The sequence below is a fragment of the Neodiprion virginianus genome, chromosome 5 (assembly GCF_021901495.1).
Source record: "Neodiprion virginianus isolate iyNeoVirg1 chromosome 5, iyNeoVirg1.1, whole genome shotgun sequence".
In the NCBI taxonomy this organism is placed as follows: Eukaryota; Metazoa; Arthropoda; class Insecta; order Hymenoptera; family Diprionidae; genus Neodiprion; species Neodiprion virginianus.
The window spans coordinates 17,626,775-17,654,474 of NC_060881.1; the positions used below are offsets into that span (position 1 = coordinate 17,626,775).

Here is a 27,700-nt window from a genome sequence, read left to right on the forward strand (position 1 = left end):
ATGATATATTTTTACATTGAGATGAGTACCCACGAATTTTCATCTTAATAAACTTATACGGATATATACGTATAGATGGCTGAAAAAGTGGTTGAATATTAGGAATTTATATGTCAAGAAACAGTTATTAACACTTATTATACATAACAATTATTCGATTCAATAGGATTTTTTTTTCAAAAGTATGAATATCGAGCTTCATTTCAATTTTTTAAATTTTGTATCAATTAATAGGAAGCACTGTTATTGATAACGAAGTCAATTAGTTCGCTATGTGACATGTTTTGCACTGCTCATGATATTACATAAATGACTGTAACGACTACTTAAAATTTTTAGACAGTACTTGTACATAGTTTTTCACGATGCTGGTTTGTTCAATCTTACTTTGTTCAATTAATTAAAAAAAGCTGTGTAATTTTGGACAAAAATCGAATTTTAACTTTGTAAAGTTGCTATTTTGTTCGTAATGTTATCAAAAATTGTTGGATCGTGGTGAAGAGGTTGAATTTGTCAAGAATATTGTCTCAAAATTTAATGTAAGTCGGTGGAACCGTTTTTGAAATATCGAGATCACGGCGAAATATGCCTCCGAGCGAAATGTTTGTCGTTATTCTCGATAACAATACTTCCTGTGAATTAATTTTAATAAAAAAGATATCCAATAAAGCTCGATCTAGATACTTTTGAATAAAATAAACCCCAATTCAATTGCATAATCGGTTGTCAAAATATACATTTTCGAAAATTATCCACTTTTTCGCCGCTCACTCGCATCTACCCCCTTAAATCGAGCCGTCTAACAACCAGAGTAATGTTTTCAGCTCATAGTTCCCGATCTATGGGATTTCTCCGATGAGCCTGTATGACCGGATGTCGAAAACCGGACTCCAAAAGTCATGATTTTGCGCAGCTTGACTCCTTGACGTATTTCGCCCAAGTTCTGTGCGGCGTGAAATCGCTTTTCCTCATGAAATTCCGTCTATCGGCAGTCGCCTCACGGTTCTGGTCCACCATACTCCTGAAGATATCTTCGTCGTAGGCGCACGTCAGGGTCTTCTTGAACTTCGCAGAACCGGCAGAAAACTCGGCCGGCTGACTGCCAGCGAGTATGTGAAGGTCATTTTTGACGCGATCAGCCCATGTCCACATTTCAACAACGTCGCAGTCGCATTTGAAGGGATTACCGATCAGGTTTAAGTGCCTGAGTCGGGGATTAAGCCTGAAAACGTGCGGGCGAATCGAAGTGAAGTTGTTGCTGCTGAGATCGAGCCACTCGAGAAGATGAAGCTTCTTCAAAAACTCAAGACTCTCCTTGGAGGACAACCTATTCCCAGACAAATTGAGACGCGTCAAATTCCGTGAGTTGATGAACGAGTCGATGGAGAAATTCGTTATGTTACAGTTGCTCAGATCGAGTGTTTCCAGCCGTGACAACTGCCTGGGCAACAGTGGCTCGCTCTCCGGGACTACGAGAGGATTTCCACTTAGCTTGAGCTCCACGATACTGGTGTACGGATGATCTCCGAAGACGTTCGGGTTTATCGGCGTCTTCAGGTCGCAGTAGTTGAGTTCAAGGCTCTCGAGCCGCGTGAGGTTTGTAAAGAGGCCTTGCTCGAGGGTGTGGAGTTTATTCCCGGAGAGAATGAGTCGCTTGAGCATAGTCATTTTGGAGAAAGTCTCGTTACCGACGTAGCCCAAGTTGCTGTAGGACATGTCGAGATACTCGAGCGACTCGAGCGGATTCAGAAGACTGACGAAAGCGTTGTTAAGCGGGTTGTGAGATATCTTCAGCTCCTGAAGATCCTGAAGGACGTGGAAGGCCTCGGGTAATTTATTTAGCCCGCAGTTGCTCAATGATAGTTTCTGCAGCTTCGGAAGATGACCCAAAACGGCCGTCAGGTCGGAGGCAAAGAGCGGATTTCCGTCCAAGTGGAGAACGCGCAGTTTGCTCGCATTCCTGAAGGCCTCCTCGGTCAGGCGGTCCTTCAGGTTGCAGTTGGAGAGGTCAAGGGACTGCAGATTCTGCAGATTGTGACCCAGCGTGCTGCCCACGTCGAGATGACGCAGCTCATTTTCAGCCAGGTTCAGCTGACGGAGGTACAGATTCTCCGAGAAAGCGTCGCCCGGCAACGTAACGATACTCGAATTCCGGATGTCGAGGTGTTCCAGGCGCGTCATGGGATGCAGGACGCTCTTCCAGGAAAGCGTTCCGAGCTTATTGTTCCTCATCTCAAGTTCACGGAGATTCTCGAGGTGCACAAACGCCTCCGGCGAGACGAAAGAGAGGTTGCAATTGTTTAGCTGCAGGTACTCCAGGTTCGTCAAATGGTTGAACGGCTCCGGATCGATTCTCTCCAGGGGATTGTTAGAGAGGTCGAGTTTGTTCAGTGCTGTTGTGTTGTAGAAGAATTCGGTGCTGAGACGATGAATACCGCAGGAGTTTATGTCCAGGTACAGGAGAGAACGTGACTTCAAAAAGTGACCGTCGATATGGGACAGAGGATTGTTCTGCAGCTCCAACGTTATTAGACCCGGACTGTCCCTGAAATGATAATGCATCTGATTTGATGAATTGGTCGCTAATGGTTGTTAACCTGAAAACATACCAAGAGTAAATGGTAAAAGTTAGCAGGCTGAGCGACCAACTGCGCATGCGCCGGCCGTCAGTGTTGCCAACTTGTTGCCTTCTCTACTAGATTTGATGGTTTTGGGGACATTGTGGTAAGTAGATACGTCTGTTTAGCGATTAGCAGAAAATCTAGTGTCCTTAAGGTCAATTGAAACTTTCAATAGGAAATTTGGTGATTTAAATGTGAAAGTTTGTGATTTTTCAGAAAATTTCGTGTCATTAGCAGAAAATTGGGCGATCTCGAAATTCATGCGATGTTCCAGTAGAACATTATTTGTGGATCATTACTGAAAACAAGAAGTGTTGCAAACTCAATTCCAACATAGAGTTTCGTGAATTCCGCCAAAAACTACTAGACGCCTCTGCATTAGCTCTAGCAAGTATCAAATTGACGAAAACATCCATTATTTAATTTGTTTTCATGATGAATCTTGGTGAACTTGCAGATAAAAATATTGCCGCGGTATAATCTCGCCGGCCGATACAGTTCAATTATCATGCGCATGTTCAGCTAGTCGATCAGCCTGCTAACTTTTACTAGTTCCTCTCATCGTCGGTATAATATTCACATGTTAATTTGATACGTTAATTTAATTTAAAGCAAGTTTTTCGCTGATAATTAAAGACTCAATTTTCTTTCCCTACTATTTATAATTACGTGTTTGAAACCACAAGCTTCGTCGTCGAAGCCTGAAAACTAATTCTAACCGTTATCTTGAGTATCATTAGTAAAACGCGAATAAGACTTTTGTATCCCTCCAAGTTTCAATTCACTACTACTGAACCTAAAGCCATTCTTACCTAATGAACTAGACACTAAAAACTAGTCCTAAAGTGTTTTGAGCAGAGTCAAGTGACAGACTCAAAAATATTTACGAGAATCCGTCCAACTTATTTCGTATAACTTCACAACGATTTGACCGCACTATTGTCAGAAGGTAAATATCCTACAGATTTTTAACCCACTTATTTTGCGGCGAAAGGAGCTTTCACCCTTTCAGAAAGGTTAACCATTCCAATGGACATACATGTAAAAGATTTATATCAAAGATTTTACTCGAACCGAGGATTTTACGAAAAAATGGAATCGAATATCCTAAATAATCTTATATTGGTCACGTGTCTGTATGCTCAAAAAACGTCAACCCCATACGGCTAACTGTAGTGAACAAAAACTAATTTTAGCTATGAAACATTTCTCTTGGATAAAATATGTGCAATAGAGGAGTTTTGAAAATAGCGGCTATTCGATTTTTTTTTACTGAATAATCAGAACTTTGGATAAATTTTTGGTCTTAGAACTTGCCTCGCAATGCCGAAAAACTCGTCAAACTTGAAAGGAATTATTCGATTTCAAACTGTTGAACGTATTTAAAAGAAAAGCCATGTCCTCAACCGACTGAATATGGCACGCCAAGAAACGAAGGGATAACGCACTGCACATAACAACATGTAACATCACAAGATAAAGTAAAATTGCTAACCCGAACGTATCTGGATCAATGGTGGTGATCATGTTATACGAGAAGTCAGCATCGAGGAGATAAGCGAGTCCGGCAAAAGACTCGCGAGTTAGACGAGTCAGACGGTTGTGCGCCATTTGCAAACGCCGCATTTTAATCCCTTGGGGAAATGGGGAAATCTCAGCAATGTTATTTCCGTTCATATCCAAAATGTAAACATTCGGGCTGAGCTCGTTGTAAGGAATCGTGGTCAGGTTGCTCTCGGAGCAATCCGTCACCCAGTTGATCCGAAAATAATGGCAATGACAGTCAACGGGACATTCTTGCTCCTCCAATTCACCGTTGAAAGAAACGGCTGACCCAACCAAAGCCGCCAGGAGCAGCAGGATTTTTAGCGTCATCTTCGTCACAGCATAAGACCTGAAGTGAAATTTACGTAAATTACTATCGGTCTTTCAACCTGCAGCGATACATCGTATTGGAATATTTCGTGTGAAGAGGTTGGGTAACGTTTAGGATGTTCTTCAAAAGTCCGATTGAGGAAGGAAAATGTGGTGCTTAGAGATTTGGTTTATCAGAACATCAAAAGGTACTGCAAAGTTGTTTTCCTCTCATCAAATACACGCAGAGAGAAGCTGTTTAGAAGAATTAGGTTTTAATCAGATATCGGCCATAAACAATTGTTTGTGTTGTACTCGGCAAATTTATATTTATTAATTACAAATTGTAAATTACAATTTTAATTTATAATTGAAAAACGAAATCAATAATAGTGTAATTCTGCAAACGACATTGATTCCGTACAAATTACAAAAGTAGTTTTGCTTGATTCAATTACAAATTACCTTAGTAACTTTCTTTGTAAGTATCGTTTGCATAAGCAATCTATAATTGAAACGTAAATACTCGAGTGATCTGTACGTAAAATGAAATCGATCACTGAATTAATTTTCAATTTAAACGGAATCAATTACACATTACAAAAGTATCGATTTCAAAATATAATTGGAACTGTCCAACAATTGAAATATATTAACAAATTGGTAGAAAATATTGTAAAGCTGTAAAATTGCAGTATAACGTGAGTTGATTTTGAATAAAATTCTACTTGTAAGAGTAACCGAGTCGAATCTTATAGTATTATCCCAAGTTCACGTGCGTGGAAAACCGAATGGCTTGGGTTCGCTACCAGATGTGAAACTTCGTACCCGAAAGATTTTCGAGGACGACGATTACGAATATAAGGTCGTTGTTCGGAATTTTGGAATTTCGAAATAGCGGATCCAACATTGCTGAATGCAGATTTAAATAACATAAACATCAGTAGTGTAATTGTAACGTTGATATTTTTCAAATTTCGGAACTTCGTACAAGTCTGACTATTTTTTTGCTCTTTGCCAAGCATACACCGCGTAGTTTTTATACTGTAATATCTTGTATATTTCAGAAGGAAAACGCTGAAATGGCTCTGTAATTTGGAGAATAGAAGAAGAAAAATAACAGCGATGATTCTTATCACTGACGGCCTCTGTTCCACGAGTTTTCTGAAGGCCTGAGAAAATCCAGAAGCTAATAACCTTGTCTCTCCTATGGGCAGTCAAGGCTCGAGAGCGAAACACGAAGGGAATGGGGCGAACGACCCCCGAGGGTCTCAGAGACGGAAAAGAAATCTACGAGCGGAGGGCGAAACGGAAGAGGAAGGTCCCGGCAAAATTGTTAGCTATCTTCTCATCCTCCCGTGTGAAGAGAAGAGAACCGGGTTATAGGCAACTTTGGTTTCTCGTTCTGCAGACGCGCAAAGCAGCAACCAACACTAGGGGAAAATTATATGATTTTTCAATAGAATGATTTCACAGCTAGGCATTGTGCACATCATTTTCTTCGTGCCTCTGTTAAATTCAAGTAAATTGATTCGCAAAGTGTAGTCAAATTTACCAAATCATAAAAGTCAAGAATTGATTGGCACAATCAAATAATATGTTCCATCTTGAATCTACGAAATGTATTCCTAAAGTGGTAAAATAATTTCTACGACACCTCGAATATACTTTCTCGCAGGAGAAGTAACGTAAACAGTTATTAACATGAGCTCCGGGCGCCTATCCAGTAAAGTCATCGCAACTGAAACATTAGTCGTCCAGTACCATTGAATGAGTCTTCCATTAACATAGTATGAAGCTGAAGTTGGTAACGTTATTGTAATTCACGTTTCGGATGAAATAGTTATTTAGCAGTTTCAAGAACGCATGAGATGCGGTAAATTATATACATATTTGGAAAACTTGACTACTTCAAAGTCACTATAAAATTTCAAAATAGTGATTTTTCCCCTCTATGTTTGTGATATCAACGTTGCTAACTTCAGTGTCTTCATGTAGTGGCGTATTTCTTTTCTGAAGTTCATTTGGCCAATCAATTTCAACAAGATAAAAATTTTGGTCTGCTGATACGATTATCTTTCAGCTCGTGGTATCAACCAAGCCTTTCGTTAGGTAAGACTAGAAAAATGTTTTTCTCGCTTACAAAATAACGCGAGTAAATTTTTTGGTTTCTTTGACACTCCGTTCCGTTTAATTAAGACAATCCCGGCTGTGAAAATTAAGAAAAATTGTGGACGCAAGTGAACTCTGCGCACTCATGTGAGAATTAAAATATCACACCCAGTGATTATACGCAAGTAATCGACTATTTTTCAAGCTGAGACGTATAAATTTCGGTTTTATTATCCAAGGCGACAATTCACGCTCGGTAAAAACTCGGTTTGAATTATATCGACACTCGGAGCAGTTTGGCGGAAGAAGAAGCAGCAGCAGCAGCATAACGCGGTTCTCACCCCGCTAACAGAGATCCTCCCCACGGTATGCATAAATTTCAAGCCTTCCCCATCGCCGCATCTTTTACATTCTGATTTCGTGTTGCCAGAAATATTCATACATTCTTTTTTTACGACGAAATTGTCTTCTTTATCTTATGGGGATTCCCATAAGCTTGAGGGCCGACTTGGCGACGCCGACGCCGCACGTCTTCCGGCAAACTGAGGGTACTACATATCTATACACACGCGTTTTTTCTTCAAGTATTACCCCTGCCGACTACGCAAAGTGTAACAACTAGTTGCTGAAGATGTTGAGAAATTTTGCAACGATATATACAGGTATGTTTGAATGGGACAAATGATTGTAGGATGATATTGACCTGCAGTTTTAGATAGGGATTCAAGGAGATTTTTTTTATGACGAAACAAATGAAAAAAAACATTTTTTTTTACCGAATTTGAAACATTTTAATGTAATTTAAGAATTCAAGTTCTTTCAAGTATGAAAGTCTTCACAAGAACACTCCTGATCTTTGCAGAATAGAAGTTTGGATGAAAATCTTTTGTAAACTTAGGTTATTCCTGATTTTCATTTCATAATAAAATTGTTTTACCAATCTTAGCCACTAGAATTCACACTGGAATTTCCTCCGTTGTAAATGTTTTAGGATTACCTTCCGACGAATTTCAGATTCCAGAATTTGGAATTAGTTCAATTATGAATTTGAATTCTTTCAATTCCAAGTTATGTTTGTCAAGTTTTATTGAAAAATGGTAATTAGTTTATTTCAGTGACCCCAAAATAAGTTTTAAACCGACTGGAACTGTAGCTAGCGTAAAAAATCAACAGAAACTCCAAAAATCAAATAAATTTCTTCCAAAACTAATTACACGATGCGATTGAAATTGCGCGTATCTTAGGTTTGCAAAATTTAAAACCTACTGGTGTCAAGAAACGATCGCATTTTGGGATAGAGCAAAGGTATCTCAGACCATATAAGAACTAACTATATTGATAATTGGGAATTATATAGCAATCCACGTAATTTGTGCGGCCATAAGTTCCGCTTTGAATTTTATTCACAGGTTTTTGCTGATGATAAAATCAATTCACGGCTAACGCTAATCGAATTTGAATAATCTCCGGTAGAATTTGGTATTTGAACAATTGATCAACGTGATTCTGTACAGTGTATACAATCAACAGTAAAGTCAAACAACTTACTTGGAATTTTAGTGTTTTTGTTAGCCAAGCCCTGGTGGGCTTTACTATATGAGCGAGAGTCAGGCAGGTCGATCAGCGTCTATTGATGTCCTGATGCATAAGCCTCCTATAAGGATAACAGACGGAAAAGTTAACAAAATGTGATGAAAAAAGTCTCGGGTTCTTTACAGTTAGCGCAAAACTGAAACTGAATGCAATATGTACTATTAATTATGATTTCTGATAAGCAAGAAAAAGTAATTATTGTCACCGACTGTTTATGGTAATTCAAACAGAAGAGTCGTTTCAACATAATAATTTAGTAAGCACAGAAACTTTATATTCACTTTATATAACCGCTAGGGCTGTGTGATGAATTAATTAATCGGCAAATCGATTCTCTTGCTTCCGATTGACTGATAATTTGAAAATCAAAGTTTTGTGGAGTCGTAAATTACAAACCTGGCAAACCTCAAAATTTGGTAGCCAGTGATTTTAGAGATTACTGATCATGAATTTGAAAATCAAATTCCGAAATACAGGAGGGCTGATTTTTTGTGCCCACATTTTGAATTTTAGAATTCAAAGTTCAAACGCGTAATCAACGTTCTCAAGAATCCTCATCCACAGAGTTTAATCAAAAGCAAAGAATTTCTGAAATTTTAAACCGCCATGTTGGATCGGTGAATTCGAACTCGAAGACCGTCGATTTTCAAATACCAAGTTACTCAGCGATAAAGAAAATATAAGTCCCGAAATTGGGCAAATAGCCAACTTTGTTGCATTTCTTTCACATATTTTACTATATCCTCATTTTTCATTCACAACAAGCGTTATGCACTTACATTACGGGAGTTACCGGACAACATGGACGTATATCCGGCACTTTTGTGAACAATATTACACTCAGAAGTTATCGGCTTTAAAGATTTAACGGAAAATTTGGCTAATAACAATTTGGTCAAGCCGACAGTACAGTAGATACCAAACGACTGCTCTGATGGGATGTAAGCGGGTGATTTTGTCCTGCATCTGCTGTCTGTAATCCCTTTATGCGTTTCTTTCTCTTCCGCTCACTATCTTTCTCTCCCTCTCTCCCTCACTCTCTCTCTCTCTCTTTCTCGTTCTGTCTCGTTACTACATCCTATTGTTACACAATCTCCCCATTTGAATTGGTTTTTGTGTCAATATAATAGGCATTCACTATCCCCCATAACACAACTAATTGACTCTTAATTTGATGAAATCGACTATGGCAATTTGCGATCGTCGTCCTTTATACGATATGTCTGTTATGCCCGTCATCAACTGATATATATATTCTAATGTGAACCTGCGTTACGAATTGGAAGTGCCATATGCTGAGTACGGTGAGAAAAATTTCATTTGTTATAGTTGCTAAGATATTTTATGTAAAATTTGGGGTATCGTTTTAATAACGACTTTGATACTGTTGGAATTTAATGAAAATCTGATACAAGTAACTATTTGGTGAGATTAAAGATGTGAACAGGATATTTTGTGGTTGTACCGACATACATTCTGTTTGGTTAGTTTAGTAGATTTTTTGAGTTAAATGAGTCTTTGATGTCAATTTATTGATTTACCAGCATCAAATTATCCATGCAAGTGGCCGTGAAAAAAATAATCGTAACGCATATTACATTTTTTTGGTTACAACTATAAAACTGATATTTATTTTGCACTCAGAAATTAGTAATGTTGACTCGAGGAATCATTTGAAGGACTCGAGTTTGCAAAATGTGAATATCTTCCATTTTATCATCGTTTCGTAAATATAAAAGCATCATAAATTTGCAAAATAATGATTTTTCCTCCCGAGCTAAATTTTACTTCCGTTAAATCACGCAACGAGTGAACAAATTTTATAAGCAACTCTGATAAAATAATTCAATCACAATTTAATACGCAACTAATCTATGGAATATAGTTTAATACAGAATAAATTGGAATGAAAATAATATATTGTACACAATGTACACAGCCTAGAATAAGGTGAAGATGCATTTTCAAAGCATAAAAAATGACGCACGCATCATACAAATAAAATACAAAAATACAAAACACAGTCATGGTTGGCAACGCGAATCACGAAATCTTGCGAATTTTTTTCTGCGTATGTGCTTTTTATATACCCTTACTTCGCGTTCCTTTCGGTCAGTGAAGGAGTCGAAAAATATCGTCGACGTATATATTAAGTGAATTCTTATTTATGAATCTTCCTGCTCTCCTCGACCTCCGCGTTGAGATCTCGTATCGTATTTATAACGTCTAATGGAAGCAGCGGCCGACAGCACAATGGTCAAGCTGACCAAAAGAAGAAATGATTTACAACCAGCTCTTAGTTGCATTTTATTTTACATTGAAAACGGAGTGGGTGAAGCGTGGGCATCAAGTTGTGGAATCTTCGATCTAAGGGTGACCAGTCGTTACGAGAAGAAGAAAAGGGGGGCCGGAAGACTGCGGAAGAAAAATGACGGAATAGCAAATAGTCCGTCAATCCCGTGCAGCAGGAACGAAATCTTATTTCACTTTTCAGATATTTCCTCGAGCATGCCTGCGCAGCAGACCTTCGAAGCACTCACGAAGCGAATAAGGCACTGATATAAGTCACGCGAAGGGCGTAGATAGATATCCAGGGGGAGTCTCCAACGTCTCGCATCGCTGCGAGCTAAGCTGCTTGACACAAGCTGACGCTGAGGGGTAAAATATATGAGTAATTTATTGATTAGGCAGCACGTGTAAGGCGAATTTCGAAATCCTTGCTCGACGTGGAAGGCAAACTACTTTAAAAAAAAAAACAAAAAATTCGTGGCATTCGGTTTTGTTCCGCACTGAGAAAAATTTCATTTGTTACAGTAACTAGAAAAATTCAGTAAAACAGGTGTCGTTGAAAAAAACTGTTTGAATATTGTTGGAATTACGAAAAACGAGGTACGCGTAACCGTTTTGCGCTATTGTCGATCCTTTTTTGGAAATTGAAAGGCAAAATCAGATTGTGAGGTTTACTCTACTTTTTAGTTAAAATAAGGCTTTGACGTCAGTTTATTGTTCCACAGGCATTAAATTTTCACAACAGTTACAAGAAAATCTGGTAACAGTGATCGTAATGAGAAAGAATAGTAACGGATACTAGACTTTCCGGTAACAGCTAGAAAACTGATTCTCATTCGATTCGATTATACTTAACCTCGTACGGATTTGCGGTGAAAGATCCTGAGAGTGACCTGGATTCTCGTTTCATCTTGATACGTTCGGTCGGAGCTGAACAATAACAAACAACAGCAAAACTGAAATTACGCCTGAAGGTATGCAATCTTGATTTCATTCGCGTGACACGGAACGACCTCACGCTCAGCAGACTGAAATGTGGAGAAATAGTCTACGCGCCATTGTATAGAATTGATTATTTGTACGTATATATTTGCCAATACCACGAAAACTGTTGAGTTGAATTTGGCAAATTTCTCTCAGTTGGACAGCGTAGACATTCACAAGGAACACAGTATACGTGTATTTTCGATGCCACGATTACATCAAAATTCTGACGATTCTATGTTTTTGTTTACTATATTGTTACTCATTCTAAGCTTTTTACATTTTTACCTTTATATATTTCAACTGTCAACATGTAGAATATGAATTCTATGAATTACATTTTCAAGTCTGTCAAAATGCGATATTGTGAGCTTTTGATTCTCTGATGTTGCTGCATTTTTATCGCCACGATCTTACTCGTTATTGGTATTTTATTTGCAGCGTTAAATAATTATTAGACATGGGGTTGAATTTTATTCTTTCAACATATAAACGAGAACTATTTTCTACAACGGGTCGTTATAATCAGCTTATGACTTGAGCCACAAGATTAACCATATCTAAACCGGGTATAGTTACATTTTTTAAGGTAATTTTTAGAATAACCTCGAAATGTGTAAATATCAGCGATCTAGTCATAGTTAACTAGTTTTCGATACTTTACTGTGGTCATACAATGTACGGATCAGAAAATGGAGTGAAATTTCCGTGGAAGTGGACTCATTCGGAGCTCCGAATGAAATGTGGTGAATTTTTAAATGTGCTCACATCAAAAGTCTGGTATGTAATATATATATATAGATATTAGGCCTAATATATGTATATATACATTCATTTTGGTCGAGTCAAAATAACTACGCGGACGAATCTTTCCGGCATGTTGTTTAGACTTACAGACCGTACGTACATTGGAAATAAATATTTCTGCTGGACAAGAAGAATAAGATTTCAAGTCTTGGAAGTAGAATATACGGGGTATTCAATCAGTATATCAATGCCAAATACTTCACTCCTTTTATATTTCAGACGACTTTAAAGAAAACGTATTCTGACTGATTGTCAGTTATGGGTTTAAATTAGGCTTTCGTATTTTCGATCAACAGTTGGAATACAAAATGGAATAATGACTTGGAATTAATGTGTTTTACGGAGATCAAACCCCCAAGAAAATAGCTACTGGTATTGCGACCGGTAAAATACACTTGACGGGAAAATTCCTTTGTTCTACACAGCTGGCATACGGTCACAAAGAGTATAAACCGTTGAGAGTCAAAGTGCAAGTGATCATTCAATCGGCAAATGGTAGAGCTCTTAGCGATTACATGTATTTCAAATTTAATTCGATCAGTCTTAATCGGAAGCTCCAATTTTTTATTTTCCGGCTCAAACCCCAATAGAAGCTCATAGAAAGTTTACATTTTCTGGGTCAAACCTCAAGTTTGTGCTTTTTCCGGGCCCAAACGCAAGACTTTGGTCCATCGTTATATTGGTATTACAAATTCCAACCTCAAACTTAGATAAATATATCTTCGAAATAACTACATTCTAACTATAAATTGGAGATGTACTTCAGATATTCGAAAACAAATTAACTTAACCTACAGACTTCTACTGTTACTAGTTGAACAATAAGGTTAATGGTATTACAACATCGCACACTCTGATCTGTATATGTCACGTTCAGTTTTTCGTACGTTAACAAAGCTTCTTTGTAACCGTTTTCAAAAAGGGATCGTCTTTGATTGAATAAAATAACAATTCAAAACAATATTTACAATCGGCATTGATGCTGGTACAAGCATTGTGAGCTCATTTCGAACACCTACTGGTTTCGATCCAGCCAACACTAGGCACGTTTGAATTAATTTGTCTATAATCATTCATAGATCTAGTCCACAAATATAGATCAATTTGTCCCAAAGATATCTATGTTGCACTGTCCCATCATGAATACGTAAGAAGTTTATACACAAAATGAGACTCATACAGTGTGTCCGGGGAAACGCTGCAGTATCTTGGGTTGCCTTACTACTAGGGAAACAAATATCGGTAAAACAGACCTACCGAGTCGTAATCACTTCGGTCAAGTCACATAATCACTTTAACGCGACCTCGGAACGCGATCACTGAACGTTTCAGCATAACAACGAAACACAAAACTTGACAACACGGGCACTTCCAACTCACTCGTGAGGAATTTGATATTTGTTCCTTTTAGTGGTGGACAACCAAAGATACTGCGGCGTTTACTCGAAAACACCTTGTATACGTATACTGGTCTGCATGATATGGTGTTCCAACAAGGAAAGAATTCGTACAACACCAATAACGAACTGCTCGCATCAAATCAGTATGCAAGGATTCAAGTAAGCTCTTCTTGTCTCGTATGTGTCACACACCACGGTTGCTTTGTGTCGTACTGATGAATTGTTTACGTCAATCACGACGCATGCACTGATCTCGTATTGGCTTGAGCACTGAGAGAAATTTTTAGTTCCGGTTACCGCTCAGTTCTTAACTATTTTCATTTTTTATCACAATCGAAAAATATAGTTCTAGGTAAAAAATGAAAATTAGTTCTGTAGCTGTTACCGCAAAGTCTAGTATCCGTTACTATACTTTCTCATTACGATCACTGTTACCATATTTTCTTCCAACTTTGTACTGAATTTTTCTAATTATTATGACAAATGAAATTTTTCTCAACGAGCCTTGACGTGATCATTTTGCTGATCCGAATTCTTCCAAGTTTGGCGAGTCACGGTTTTGATACGAGTACTTTCAGCCGTTTGAATTTTGACGTAAAATTTCTTACTTTCCAAGTGGTAATGTAGAGCCTTGTGACGTCACTAACGAGTTCGCTCGGGCGAATATTCACAGCTATAAGTTGCAAAGCGTTCGGTCGACGGGAAAACTTGGCCGCGAATCTTGATATACAGCTCGTGCCGAGTGATACACACGTACGTTTCCGCACACCTACCTATCCGTGTGTTCCCAGAACAATGCACCATCGGAGAGGTAAGGCGATAACGATTTCTGCGCGCAATATCTTTGCATCAGTGCGTATGCAATGGGCCGAACGGCGCCGGGGCGTCGAGAGTCGAGACTCGCGAGACTCTTATGCCGACATCCCCTGGCGAAAACATTATTTATCGTTCTCTTTGGTACGAAGGGTGGAGGATGTCGATGCGCGTCGACCGTCGCATCTCATCGTTGCACAACGACGATATAATATAACCAAATTTGTGAATATGAATAAGAGAATCGAGATGCGGTTGACGCTCGTGATTCTGACGAGCGGGTCCAAGTTCCGAACTGTCATAGTCCGGACGGTACGTTACGTCGAATTTCGAGATTCCGAATGGACGAAACTTGGAATTACTAAAAATTCCAAGTGGTTGAAACCCAATTGGGCAAAATCACCGAAACTCTGAATAGTTGGAAATTCAGCATGGTCAAAACCCTGGATGGGCTGAACTCCGAGTTGGTCGAAGTTCCGAACAGGCGAGACACCTAACGGCTAAAATTTGGAATAGTCGAAACTCCGAGCAGGTGAAATTTCGAATGGTCAAAATAAAATTTCCAATGGTCGAAATCCCGAATGGTAATAACTCCGAACGGTGAGAACTCTGAATAGGTTAGAGTTTCAAATAATGAAAACTCTGAACATCATCGACCATCATATATGCCGTAAACGCTTCACGGTATTTGATTATTTGAGGTTTTGACCATACAGAATTTTGACGTTCGAATTGTTTCGACATTCTATGTAATGTTCGGTCTAAATTTAGACAATTCGGATGACAGTTTTGAACTTTTTCGAGTTGAAGCCATCGTTTAATCCAGTTATGGCCATATTCTTTATGCGAAATCTAAGCTTATAGGTCACAAACGGCGATGACGTACTTTTATCTACGTGAACACCAATTTCAAAACAATACCAAGATGCGTACCAAAACTTGCTGAAAGATAAATTTTTATCACGAATCGAGTGATCGAAGAAATTCAAAGTCAAATTGATGAATTTTGAATTTTATAAAAAGGCTCACAAGTAGTATATTTACGCTTTGTAAGAATACAAGGCCCATTTGGAATGCCAACAGTTGGAAATCGGATTAATTATTTCAATTTATGGACATCAATTTCCAGTGATTTCTACCTTATCGTGCGATTATTATAGATTTCCAATGATTTCCTAACCCTCTGAGCGGTTTCCAGGGTTTGCTGGATTCGACAAGGATATCACGACCAATCATTGAAAATCACTTGGAACTCTCAGAAATCACTAGAAACCAAACGAAATTACATCGTAAACTGTAAATTGGCGAAGACGCATGATGAGACAGAAATTATTAGAAATCACTTGACATAGATGTCAATGTATTGACACCAATTGTCATATACCGCAAGACTTAGAAAGATTTCTATGATTTTGAACGCAATTGCCGCACGATTTCTTCAGCGCAATCGCACATGTGATTTCAAGTAACTTGCAATGATTTCCAGTTGTTTCGGTAACGAACTTCAACGAACGTTTAAGAATCAACCATAGTCATGCGGAAAAGTTTTTCGCGAACATTTCGTACGGAAACGATACCTTACGTGGTAATATTTGGCCAGAAATAGCGTAGCCCTGTATCAAGATCTCCGAAAAAGTTGAGTGCACAAACCAACCATCACGAAATCTTATCACCGAGATCGAAGAAGTTGCAAAAACTAAATTGAAAGCCGATTCGAAGACAAAAATCACGAAAATGTCAGACCCCGAGAAGTTCATCGGAGAGTGGAGAATGGAAATCGAAAGCAAAACACTAAGGATTCGTATAGACGTGGTAGAGGCGAGCCAGTACCGTATGGCTCAAGGTGTCTCGTTGTCCGACAAAGTGTAACGTTTGAGAAAAGATATAGTCAATGTTCCAAGTCATATCTTCGGTGAACAGAAGAGATGCTCTGAATTGGGATACTTCCGTGATGGTATTCCGAGAGAAGGCGAAGAAAATGTGCCCGTTTGGACCGAGCTAGGATCATACGACAAAGTCTTTGCAGCCATGACACAACCATCGAAAACTACAATGTTATAGTCAACAAGTTCATTGGCGGCAGGTGTATTTTGTTTAGAATGAGAAATACTTACAGCGCTCTGTGTGCTGGCACTGTTCAGTAATTCATCACACAGGAGTTATACAAGTTACATCGGCAAGTTGAGAGCTGCAGTCGAAAAAAAACGTGGCAATCCAACAAGTCATTATCCCCGCGATATTCCAAGGTTAGATTCGACGGTCATGGGTTATGTTACGTTTATCGAGATTGAGTTAGTTTCGCGTACGGCCCACTGTGGCGCTGTAGGTTTCTCTGTGTTGCTAACACAACTGTGTAGTGTAAAAAATTAGCCGTATCAGATTCATTGTTCACATGTGAACCTTGATCATCAAAAGACACTACTATGGCAGCTATAGAGACTACAAGATTGAGATCTGCAACTGATCCGCTTGATGGCTTGAACACAGCTTGAGAGTTCGAAAGGTATAAAGTGAACCCGGCAATGACTCGAAGAAAGTATGTAGTTAAAAATGCGATATCTTGAAAATAGTACGAAGCGAATACAGCGACAACTTTGTGGCAGTCTAGAGCGAGTACAGTAACAGTTGGAAGATGATGTAATGTAGGAAGATCACAACCCAAAAGCGATACTCTACACGCATGGAAATGGCCCGAAGATGATGCGGAGTGAATGTGTACGATTTAAATATACCGCGGGTAAAGTCAAATTAAAAACCAAGGAAGATTTAGTTCATGGAATTATGGTTCATATTATACACCGCGACTAATCCCACCTTTCTTCTGGAAGACGGAACTCAAAACTCGATCTCGAACGGTCCATCGTTGAAATATCAGGTGTTGAATGTACGTGTACAGAAGTAATACTTATCTTTTGAATCATTCCAGCTGTAATAATAAGTATAAGATGTTTTGAATAAAACCAATCAACGACTATAGTGGTGCATTATCCCGTGAGCAAGTTGAAGTTTGAAATTACATCGGGAGACAAATCTTTAAAAATGAAATAAAACAATGTAACATCCACGGACATATCGCCATTGACTTGTGGCGAGGTATTCTTAACTCGCCTCTTTATAGAGTTTTAAGGGGGGAGCCTGCTTTAGAGGCTTCAAAAAATTCGAGGATTTTTTCGGGAAGGAAAGAAATATCCGACTAAAACGAAACTTTCAGGGTTTATTGTTATGTATTTCAACAGTCTTCTCGAATTTTTTCATTAGGATACATGTCATATTATGCCTGGTACAAGCATTTCACCGAGGCGTCTCGAGTATGCATTGGTCGTGCGGCGGGAAAGGTGCAGGTCGCAATTTCCATCTGAAACAAAGAAACCAAAAAAATTTTCACTTCTCAATAGTATAGCTTCTAGTTAAACCAAGAAAATTCGACAAAAAGTGAAAAATTCAACAATTTTTCGCAAATTAAAAAAAAAAATTCATTTTTCTTGGGAAAAGAATTCACTTTAGATGGTTTAAAAAGTGGGTTAATCTTAACTTTCTTAAGGTTTTTTAGGTTCAACTAGAAGAGAATTTCATCCCGAGTACAATGCAATTTGTCTCGTTTCGATAGGACGTTTAGTTTTTTCCCTATCTTTCCCGCCAATTAGGAAAAAGCGTACAAATGAAAAACGGAGAAATCGTGCGTCAAAGTTTTCGTACATAAAAAATCGTAATTTTCTTGTACTTACCGCATTAATATGCTAATCAGCGATTCCTGGTCCATAGAGTTGCCCTTCAGACTCTTCAAAAAACTAGTTCAAAACTTCAAAAAACTGGTTCAAACTCTTCAAAAAACTTGAAAAAACCGCTCGTATACCTGCTCGACGCTTGCTCACTATTTCTTCTGTAACTCCGAAAACATTTTGAATTCGCGTCTGAAATTTTAGGGACGCATTCTTGGATAGTTTGGGAAGACATTTATGCAAAAAAAAAATCGATTTTTTGAAGCCTCTAAAGCAGGCTCCCCCCTTAAGGACCCAGCCGAGCTTGGTCTGGCTTAAAATACGCGCGCCGAACAGCCATGACATGCAAGGACTCGTATAGTCATGGAGACTAGACTAACGGAGTCCGATCTCTATTGGGGAGCATACTACTAAATCGTCCTCAAAAATTTGTCGTTTAACAGTTTCAGATTTTATCCAAAACGTCGCTGTCATTGTATATTTCCAAAGCGAAGTTGATAAGAATTGACTATATATACTGTATACAATAACCATCGATAGTGACCGAATGGCCGCACTCTTATATACTCCAATATGCCGGAAATTGCATTATTATGAAGACTGTAATTATTATGGTGATGTTGAAGCCTTTTGTCTATGAAATAGATGCATAATAATAAAAATCCGTATTATATCCGTTTCGGTCTAGTCTCCCCACCACTCGTCGGATCATTGCGATATCAGCGCCGTTCATCGTCAGCCAGCGCAAGCTTTATTGTACGGATTATTGATGCCGGATCAAATGTACGAAGATTGGACTCCTTTACTCTAGTCTCCATACGTGTAATCGAGCTGTTGACACGCCGGTCTGTGTCCACGGCGTGGAAGCAGAGCAGTCTTTGTTCTACGGTGTATAGTGGTGTATAGTAGTGAACAACACGTGCTCGGTGAAAAAGAAAGTTGAAGAGAAGCTAGCGAGTGTGTGTGAGTGCGGGAAGTTCGGAAGACCCAAGAATAAGATAATGAACAAGGTACGGTGACAATTTACATTCTGTGTAACTTCGTCCAAGTCCACCCCGATCCTCTTTCAAAGAAATTTCCTCGACTTCGATTGCCGGAAGCCTCAAACGATCATCACCACCCTGTGTTGATATATACCAAGGTAAGGTGGCAAAATAGAAAGTAATTTTCCTGGCGCCCAAAAAACGATTATACGTAATAATAATTCGTAAAAATCAGTGAGGTAGATAAGCACCCATTTGTCCGGATTACGAACTCGTGTTTAGCTGTCACGTTTTCGAAATTCGTGTTACAAACTACCTTCAGCGGAACAACGATTGAAGATCAACAGAGAAGTAACCCATAATCAAAAGAGACACTTTTTAACGGTAGACGATATTAACAAAGATTATTTATCCATATAATGACGCTGATGGGAAAAGACGATTTAAGTTTACAATTTTAACTATATATATATATATATATATATATATATATATATATACACACACCCCTGTTGTCAATAATTTATGTACAGAATGAGTGAATGACCGAACGCAGGGATGAATGCATATTTGTCATGCTGTTAGGTGTTGGTATAAACGAGAGAATAAAAATAAGAAAGAAAAATATTCATAATTTTCAGGGCAGAAAAATAAAAATAGTACCAGAAATTAATTTCAATGGGCAATACATTCTGGGTGATGGGTGGACGTATGGTAGCTCACAATATATCACGTAGGTTGCACACGATTATCTGAATCCCATTACCTCGAATCACGCCCCGTACGAGATATGGGAAAACAATTTTATCGAAAATATGTGTTCTAATTTAATGAGTCCTCAGACATTGAAGGTCGATTGACCTTGGCACTTGGGAACGCACTTTATTTTGAAAGAGCCATCAGCTTGACACTACATAAGCAATGAAAAGGACTGTGATTAAATTTCTTTCTAAGAAATTTCGTGAAACAAACAAACTGACAAATAATTACTCCGTATACTTTGTTATAAACATAAATGCATACTTCTACTGTGTTTCAAAATATAAATGGATCTATTAGCTGATCCTATTATTTTTGCAGGCCATTTTAATACCACAATATTATGTCGAATAATAACATTTCTGCGTGTAAGCAACTATTACCATGAATGATTAACGAGTTTGCTATTTACTTCTTCTTTTATAGTAATCGTAAGGTAACGATGTGAAGTGGGTTTAGGTTCCAAATTGCACAACAGTCATGAAAGCACCATGAACTCTATCTCATTACGACCAAATCGGTCTTTGCTATCATAGAATTGACGTTTTGCACATATTCTAGTGGGGGGGATGTAGAAATTTTGGACCTTATAGACACCATAAATAATTTCACACATACGTACAATCTTGATGAAAGAACGTGGACCACCAGTTTCGTGTTTTGGAAACTCAACTTACAATCAGTCACAGCAGTCATCCTAATGTTGCAAGATATAAACTTTTTTCCGAGAAAGTTTTCGACAAAGAAACGCGCAGTTCACGAACGGAGAAAATCAAACAAGAATTGAGTAACGTTATAATCTATAAAAGAACCTAAAATACACCCAGGCAACAGATATTCTCATAATTGGTTGCACGGGGAAAAATGTCTGTCATTATACATGGCATAAGGCAGAGTGTTCCAATTAGATAATTAGGTCGTGTTTATTCTTTTCAGTCACGAAAGACGATTCTAAAGTTGTTTTCAATCGAATTCAACTGTTTTTGAATAGTACACAGTATATAAATCAATTTTCGCACGAGTGACATCCACTGAAATATAATATATTTCAGTAATGACATCACGCAGTAACCTCTTCAGCCTGCTAATGATTTGCATTAACTTTGTTTCAAATGAAACTAATCTTATCTTATCTTAATATATATAAATCTCGTGTCACGATGTTTGTCCTCAATGGACTCCTAAACCACTTAACCGATTATAATAAAATACGCACACCATGTGCAGTTCGATCCAACTTGAGAGATAGGATAGTTTAAATCTCAAATTATAGTCGCAATTATAATATATTGCTAATTATTTGTCTGTTATTATTTGACAGTCACAATTATCTGTTAACTCCGAATGATTCTAACAGATGTCGATACCTTTCGACTGGGTTGAGTAAGTAATCAATAGATGGCGCTGCTGTGGTAAATCTACGAACGTGTCATATAAGCTACATTTTAACAGCATAACTAGCAACCCATCCCGGCTTCGCACGGGCATATAATAATATAATAAAAGAAAATACACAATGTTTACAGTGAGTTTCTAGAAAAATAACATTTATATTATTACTTAATATTATTATATGCCCGTGCGAAGCCGGGATGGGCTGCTAGTAAACTATAAAATAAAATGAAGATCCGTGAAACTTCCTTATCTTTACAATATTTCCGAGTGATTTATTTCGCATAACGTAGGTTTGAAATGCTTTCACTGAATTTTATAATGAACGGAATGCGGAAATGTTATAAACATAAGCAAGATGTTAAAGAATAAAACACAATTAGATAAAGAATTTTCTCCTCAGTCTCCGTCGCGTCGTGAAAGCTAAGTCTTTGCTCGGAAGTTATGCATATGAGTATAAAGATAACATGGAGCATCCGTAAAATTCTTTGGCTCGGTGGAAACGCCACCAAAGAGCATCCGCTCGAACTTCCAAAGCTCTTCATTCTCGTTTAACGCGTGTCTGCATGGCATAGAAATTGGCTTAGAACAACGTCTCTTGCAACAAAGTTCAAGCTAGTAACTTTAACTTAACGAAGCGTCGAGACAAATATCACTGTTTTATGATTGTAGCATGATTTTGAATAAGGAACTGGGTTTCGAAAGATGAATAAGTTTCGCCAAGACCAGTGTGGAAGAATCTTTGAAATAGACATTACATAATGAGTCGCAATTATTTGCTTGTCAAATGATTGTCCACGGTCTACGAATTCACGTTTCTGAATTAGTTATGGAAACTTATACATATATAAAATTTCGTGCCTGCAAATAAATACTTCTTGCCTATTAACTGTCATGTTCAGTTTCTACGCTTCCCGTTGATTGATTTTTATGAAAAAAGTACGTTAGTGTAAAGCTCGATTTACGTACCGATACAAGCATAGAAGTTCCGGTATTTCCGGTGAAATTGCTGCTCTAGTATTGAACTTCGTTTTTTTTTTTTGTACAAGTTATTCGGCGTTAAAAGATGTAACAAATTCGATACTATATGGGTAATAAGCAGCAAGTATTATTACCTGCAACTATTAGTTCGGTATTAATAGCGCTTCGCATTGTATTAATTGTGAGAAATTATTGAACAATGTTTGGAAAATTGTTAATCGCTGGAACTATCCCGGAACTCGTCGAATTTTGTCCAACACTGTGTTGTGCCGTAGCACGCCAGTCCTTTCTATGAATTTTTCAGAATGGCATGCTATCAATACGTTTAAAAATTGTTTAAAAACATGCAGTACCAGAACTAATTTTGGGATCAATGAGGAGCTATAAGAACTCTTCGAGAACTGTAAAATTCTACACACGGAAATTTTTTTTGAAAACGGCGTGGCACGGTAAATCAAAACGCTACTTTTTCAAGATGGTTGTTTTTTAGCTTGATCAGTGGAACTAGTTCCCGAAACCTATCAGGAATTATAGTAATATTGAAAGAGTTGTCAAAACTCAGATTTTCGTGTTGAAGTTTTGTAATTGTTGTTCCAGGATCACACTTAGCAACTCAATACATAATCTCACAAATATTTCGTAGCGTAAATCTTTTTATACGACATATAAGTTTATGGGAAATCTCGAACCGACGACTATTTGCAAAAAAAACGTAATCAACTAATACGACTGATATATGCGTGAAATTTTCCAAGTATCGTATAATACGGAGAGTTGTTGCACAAAATAAAAAAATGGAACACAACATTTTGAGTTGGCCACTTTGATTCAAGACAATTTATTGTTTTTCAGATACGTTCTTTTGATCGAACATTTCATTGATTTGGGTAAATTTTATCCGAATTTTTCAGGATTTGATAACTGTGTGACTTCCAAACGAATCCGAATCCCATAATTTCCTTCGTCAAAAATCTTCGTAATTGTTTACCAGATGAATTCAGGGATAAAATTCCAAATAATTCCGAGTTGTCTCAATTCGTAAGAATGTGATTTTCGTTGAAAAAAAAAAAAAACAGTCAAATTCTATAAATTCTACAGTTGGGAGAATTGGAAAAAAAATTTTTACCAGCTTGGATCTAATGACAGAATTTTCGTCCAGACCATTTTTTGAAAAATATGAAGGAACGCTTTCTACGTTAGAACCAATTTCAAGATCATGTCTATCTTTGAGAATGTATAAAAATATATTAATTCATAAAACCAATGCAGAAATTGGAAAATGGCCCAACACGTCATCACTTTTACTTGTGCGGTCATTCGATCGATGCAAACAAATAAATATTTACGAAAAAATCTGCATCGGTGACCTTCGTCGTTTGGGTGAAACGAGATGAGAACACTTGTACTGAAAATATCACACATGCTTTGATAAGTCGAGTTTCAGGCACAAGCTGCGATTGCAGCCACGTACATGCGTGCAACATCGTTTCTTTATTTATAGGTACATGTTTTCACAGCGATTCACACATTACGTCATATTATGTTGTTAAATCCGACATAAGGATCATTTTGCAGATGCGAATTTGAGAGAGCGAGTTTCACGTCAAGGTGAAACGATATTTTTCGTCGGTGTTTTTTTTTCCGATCCATGACGTCACGATTTCATTACATAACGCAGCATTAAAAAAAAAAATGGGCGCGTAAACAAATTATATACGGTTTTTAGTAGGGGCTCACGTAACGTTTGTGCTCTGGGCAAGTTCGAAACACTTGTTAAATCTTTGACAAGCCTAATGGAAAGAAATTAATACGTAAGCTTCTTAATTTCGTCACGCTATCTGTATTTTCAAGGTCGACTTATATTTAAATACTTTGCAATGCGCAAGAAATTTAATGCATATTTAATTATTACGCGTGATATAGAACAAGTTTCTTACCACACGTCGTCCTTTGGGATGCACGTTTTGTAATTTATCAGCAAAATCGAATGATGTATTCACGAATGTAGAATTCATAACGTTATTGTAACGATACATTTGTTTCTAGCAAACTCAACGCTTTGTCACCTTAGCTAAAGACATTGAAATTCGGTAAATCGTAATAAAACCGAACGTTATGTTACTCGTATTTTCCAAATTCAACTAATCCAAAGTAATTCTAAAGTTGCCAAAGATTGATCGGAAGAAATAAAGAAAATTTTCGTTACATTGACGTTACTCACTTTAATCGCATTCTATAGTTAATATGACTAATTTTACCGAAAATGGAATTTAAAATTCATACACTGAGAGAAATTTTTAGTTCCGGTTACCGCTCAGTCCATAACTATTTTCATTTTTTACCACGATCGAAAAATATAGTTCTAGGTATAAAATCAAAATTAGTTTTGTCGCTGTTACCAGAAAGTCTAGTATCGGTTACTATTCTTTCTCATTACGATCACTGTTACTATATATCTAATGCTTGCGCAACAATAAATTGATGTCAAAGCCTTATTTATCTAAAAAAGTGGATTAAACCTCAGAAACTGATTTTGCGTTGCAATTACCAAAAAAGGATCGACAATAGCGCAAAATTGTTACGTGTACCTCGTTTCTCGTAATGCCAACAATATTTAAACTGTTTTTTTTTAACGATACCTGTTTTACTGAATTTTTCTAGTTAATATACAAACGAAATTTTTCTGAGTGTACCAAAAACTATCACGTTGAATTATTTCTCAACATAGAAACGGAGTTGATGTTTGTTAGTTTTCATCGAACGATAAATTGCATTTTCGATAATCCTCAAGTTTCCAAATGACTATTTTTAGAAAATGTTACGTCTCTTCAACGCAATCAAACTGAAGCTCGTACGTAATACGTATCATTATTGTACCTACTTCACAGCTCAGGTTCATGTAACAGAATCTTTCTACGCATGCAACTATTAAAGCCATTATTTACAAATATGTATGAACCTTTTCGATGTCAAAGGTCAAAAATAAAGGGGGAAGTCAAAGTTTTACGATTCGACCATGAACGGGGCACTTATCAAAAAACTGCAAATTATTAATTAATTGCGATAAACACGGGAAGTCGGTTATAGCACAATATTTTTCTATAAGAAAAGTGTTTTTAAAAATAGTAACAATTTTCACGGCTGTTTGTTGAAAAGTGCTCAAACCTTGTTTATAAAATACCTTGCATGATTGCAATAAATATTACGTTCAGCATCGATTAGACGTTGATGATAATTTTAATTCTGCTAATCTTAGCATCCTTTGCTGGGGAAAGGATTATAAGAAAATACTCGGCTTAAAAATGTTCAACATTGTTGGTGACAAAAATACTCCCAATCTCAGATCAGACACTAAAATTCGAGCAACTTACATTACAATCTAATTTCCAACAAACATTGATTGTAACCCTTTTCGCGGCAAAGAATCTAACGGTTTTAAAATCTAGTTAGATTTGTTGGCGCCATGATCTTGACGCAATGTTTTACTCCAGAAATGTAACTAGCGGCCAAGTTTTCCCTAACATCACAATCGATCAGTGATCCATCTTCCTCTTTCGCTTCCTCGCGTTAAATTGTTGCGATGTTACTATTGTTTAATGATTTTCGAGTCTCCAATTAAATAACGACATCGAAAGATCCATTTACGATGAATAAATAATTTTTAGTTTCCTGAGGAGAGCGCCCCTCAAGCCCGAAACGTAAAATTTTTACTTGGCCCCGTCATTTGTGATCTTGGACAGCGAGAAAATTCATACATATTTCAAGATAAGGTCGAGAAACTCTTCAACGTTGTTTAGAAACTAAAATAGCACTGTAATGACTGTATCCGCAGTCGCCTGTCTATGATAGATCATAGTCATTGAATGTCGGGCCAAATTACGGACCAGTAATTTTCAAGTGATGCAACAGGTATAATTTGTCAAATTTTCGTAACGATATTATACCCGCTACGATTATTGGTATGATTATTCATCAAGCCGTGACTAACTCACTGAAGAAACGTGTAAAATATAGAACGTCTGGTGGTTTGCACAACATACATCATGTATTGTCGCACTTAGCAACTCGGTAGAAGCTCGTGCCAACTTCATTAAAGTACTGACGGCTAATCTTGTTATAGTGACGGGAGATTTGCAGTAAGAATGTATGTACATACATACATGACGGATATGCTATAAGTACCTATAACTTATAATGACTTTCTTGGCAAAGAAGTGGAACATGTAACCAATAATATACCGTAGGTGTCACTGAGGAAGATTTCAGTTACTGTAAAAAATTCCAGTGACACTGGAATCGTTACTATAAAGATTGGAATTCTTTTGGGAGGACAAGAAGATACACATGAGAAGACTTTCATTTGTTATAGTAACTAGAAAAGTTCAGTAAAACAGATATCGTTAGAAAAAACTGTTTCAATATCGTTGAGATTACGAAAAACGTAACCATTTTGCGCTATTGTCGATCCTTTTTTGATAATTGCAACGCAAGATCAGTTTGTGAGGTTTACTCTACTTTTTTAGTTAAATAAGGCTTTGACGTCAATTTATTGTTGCATAAGCGTTAAATTTTCGCAACAGTTACAAGGAAATATAGTAACAGTGATCGTAATGAGAAAGAATAGTCACTGATACTAGACTTTTTGGTAACAGCTAGAAAACTAATTTTCATTTTGTACCTGGAACTATATTTTTCGATTGTGGTAAAAAATGAAAATAGTTAAGGACTGAGCGGTAACCGGAACTAAAAATTTCTCTCAATGCAGTATAAGTAACCGTTAAGTGTGATTAAATAGTTGTCCGAGGAAGTCCGATAGTACATACTTGGCAAGAAGAATTGATTTTTTTTTCTTTTTTGCAGATGTACGAAGAATTAAGCTTTTGTAGCTGTTACCAGCAACTCTAGTATCCGCTATTATTCTTTCTCGTTAAAAATTGAACCGAAGTGATTTGTGGAGATTTCAGTTATCATGCAATAAAACTAGCTGTAATTCATCTGATGTGAACAATATGCATAGAGATTTTGTTGGAGAAAAGAATATGGAACAATTCGATCTCTCTGACGTTGTTAATTTATTTAATTATAACGTTGACACTTAAAATTTATTGTTTGGTTTGAAATTTTTTCACAAAGAACGACGGATTGTTTAGTTCAGTTGTGCAACCTATATAACCTTTCGTCATACTTTTCAAACCCTTCTTTCCGTATTCGATTGAAGCTAGTATAACGTCGACGGAACGAAACAATGAGAAACAAAAATCGCCATGCACATCGTAATTTTACAGTATGAGTAAAATATGTTCGAATATGGTTTTTTGATTATTTTACACGATTTAACGGGATTCAAACAATCGTCAAATAAAGTTACAAAACTTCAACCGAATTTGTTTGTT

General features: G+C 37.3%; 2 protein-coding genes across 7 annotated transcripts in view; one reads left to right on the forward strand and one right to left on the reverse strand.

The window, feature by feature from the left end:
* Positions 1–201: 201 nt before the first annotated feature.
* The window catches only part of LOC124304321 (carboxypeptidase N subunit 2-like), a 30,019-nt gene continuing 2,520 nt past the window's right edge, over positions 202–27,700 (reverse strand). For 2 of the 6 annotated variants that reach the window (XM_046762357.1, XM_046762356.1), the window contains exons 2-4: positions 8,136–8,241; positions 4,117–4,515; positions 202–2,545 (exon numbers count right to left, since the gene is read on the reverse strand). In XM_046762357.1, the coding sequence (XP_046618313.1) occupies positions 898–2,545; positions 4,117–4,496 (2,028 nt within the window). In that variant the 5' untranslated portion in view covers positions 4,497–4,515; positions 8,136–8,241 and the 3' untranslated portion in view covers positions 202–897. Of the gene's footprint in view, positions 2,598–4,116; positions 4,516–4,605; positions 4,731–8,135; positions 8,242–13,517; positions 13,541–16,587; positions 16,607–27,700 lie in introns of those variants that run through there. The other 4 variants (XM_046762358.1, XM_046762360.1, XM_046762359.1 and 1 more) reach the window with 4 other exon arrangements.
* The window catches only part of LOC124304323 (chondroadherin-like), a 73,992-nt gene continuing 65,265 nt past the window's right edge, over positions 18,974–27,700 (forward strand). The window contains exon 1 of the mRNA XM_046762364.1: positions 18,974–19,333. The gene's annotated coding sequence lies outside the window, so the exon portion shown is untranslated. The remainder of the gene's footprint in view (positions 19,334–27,700) is intronic.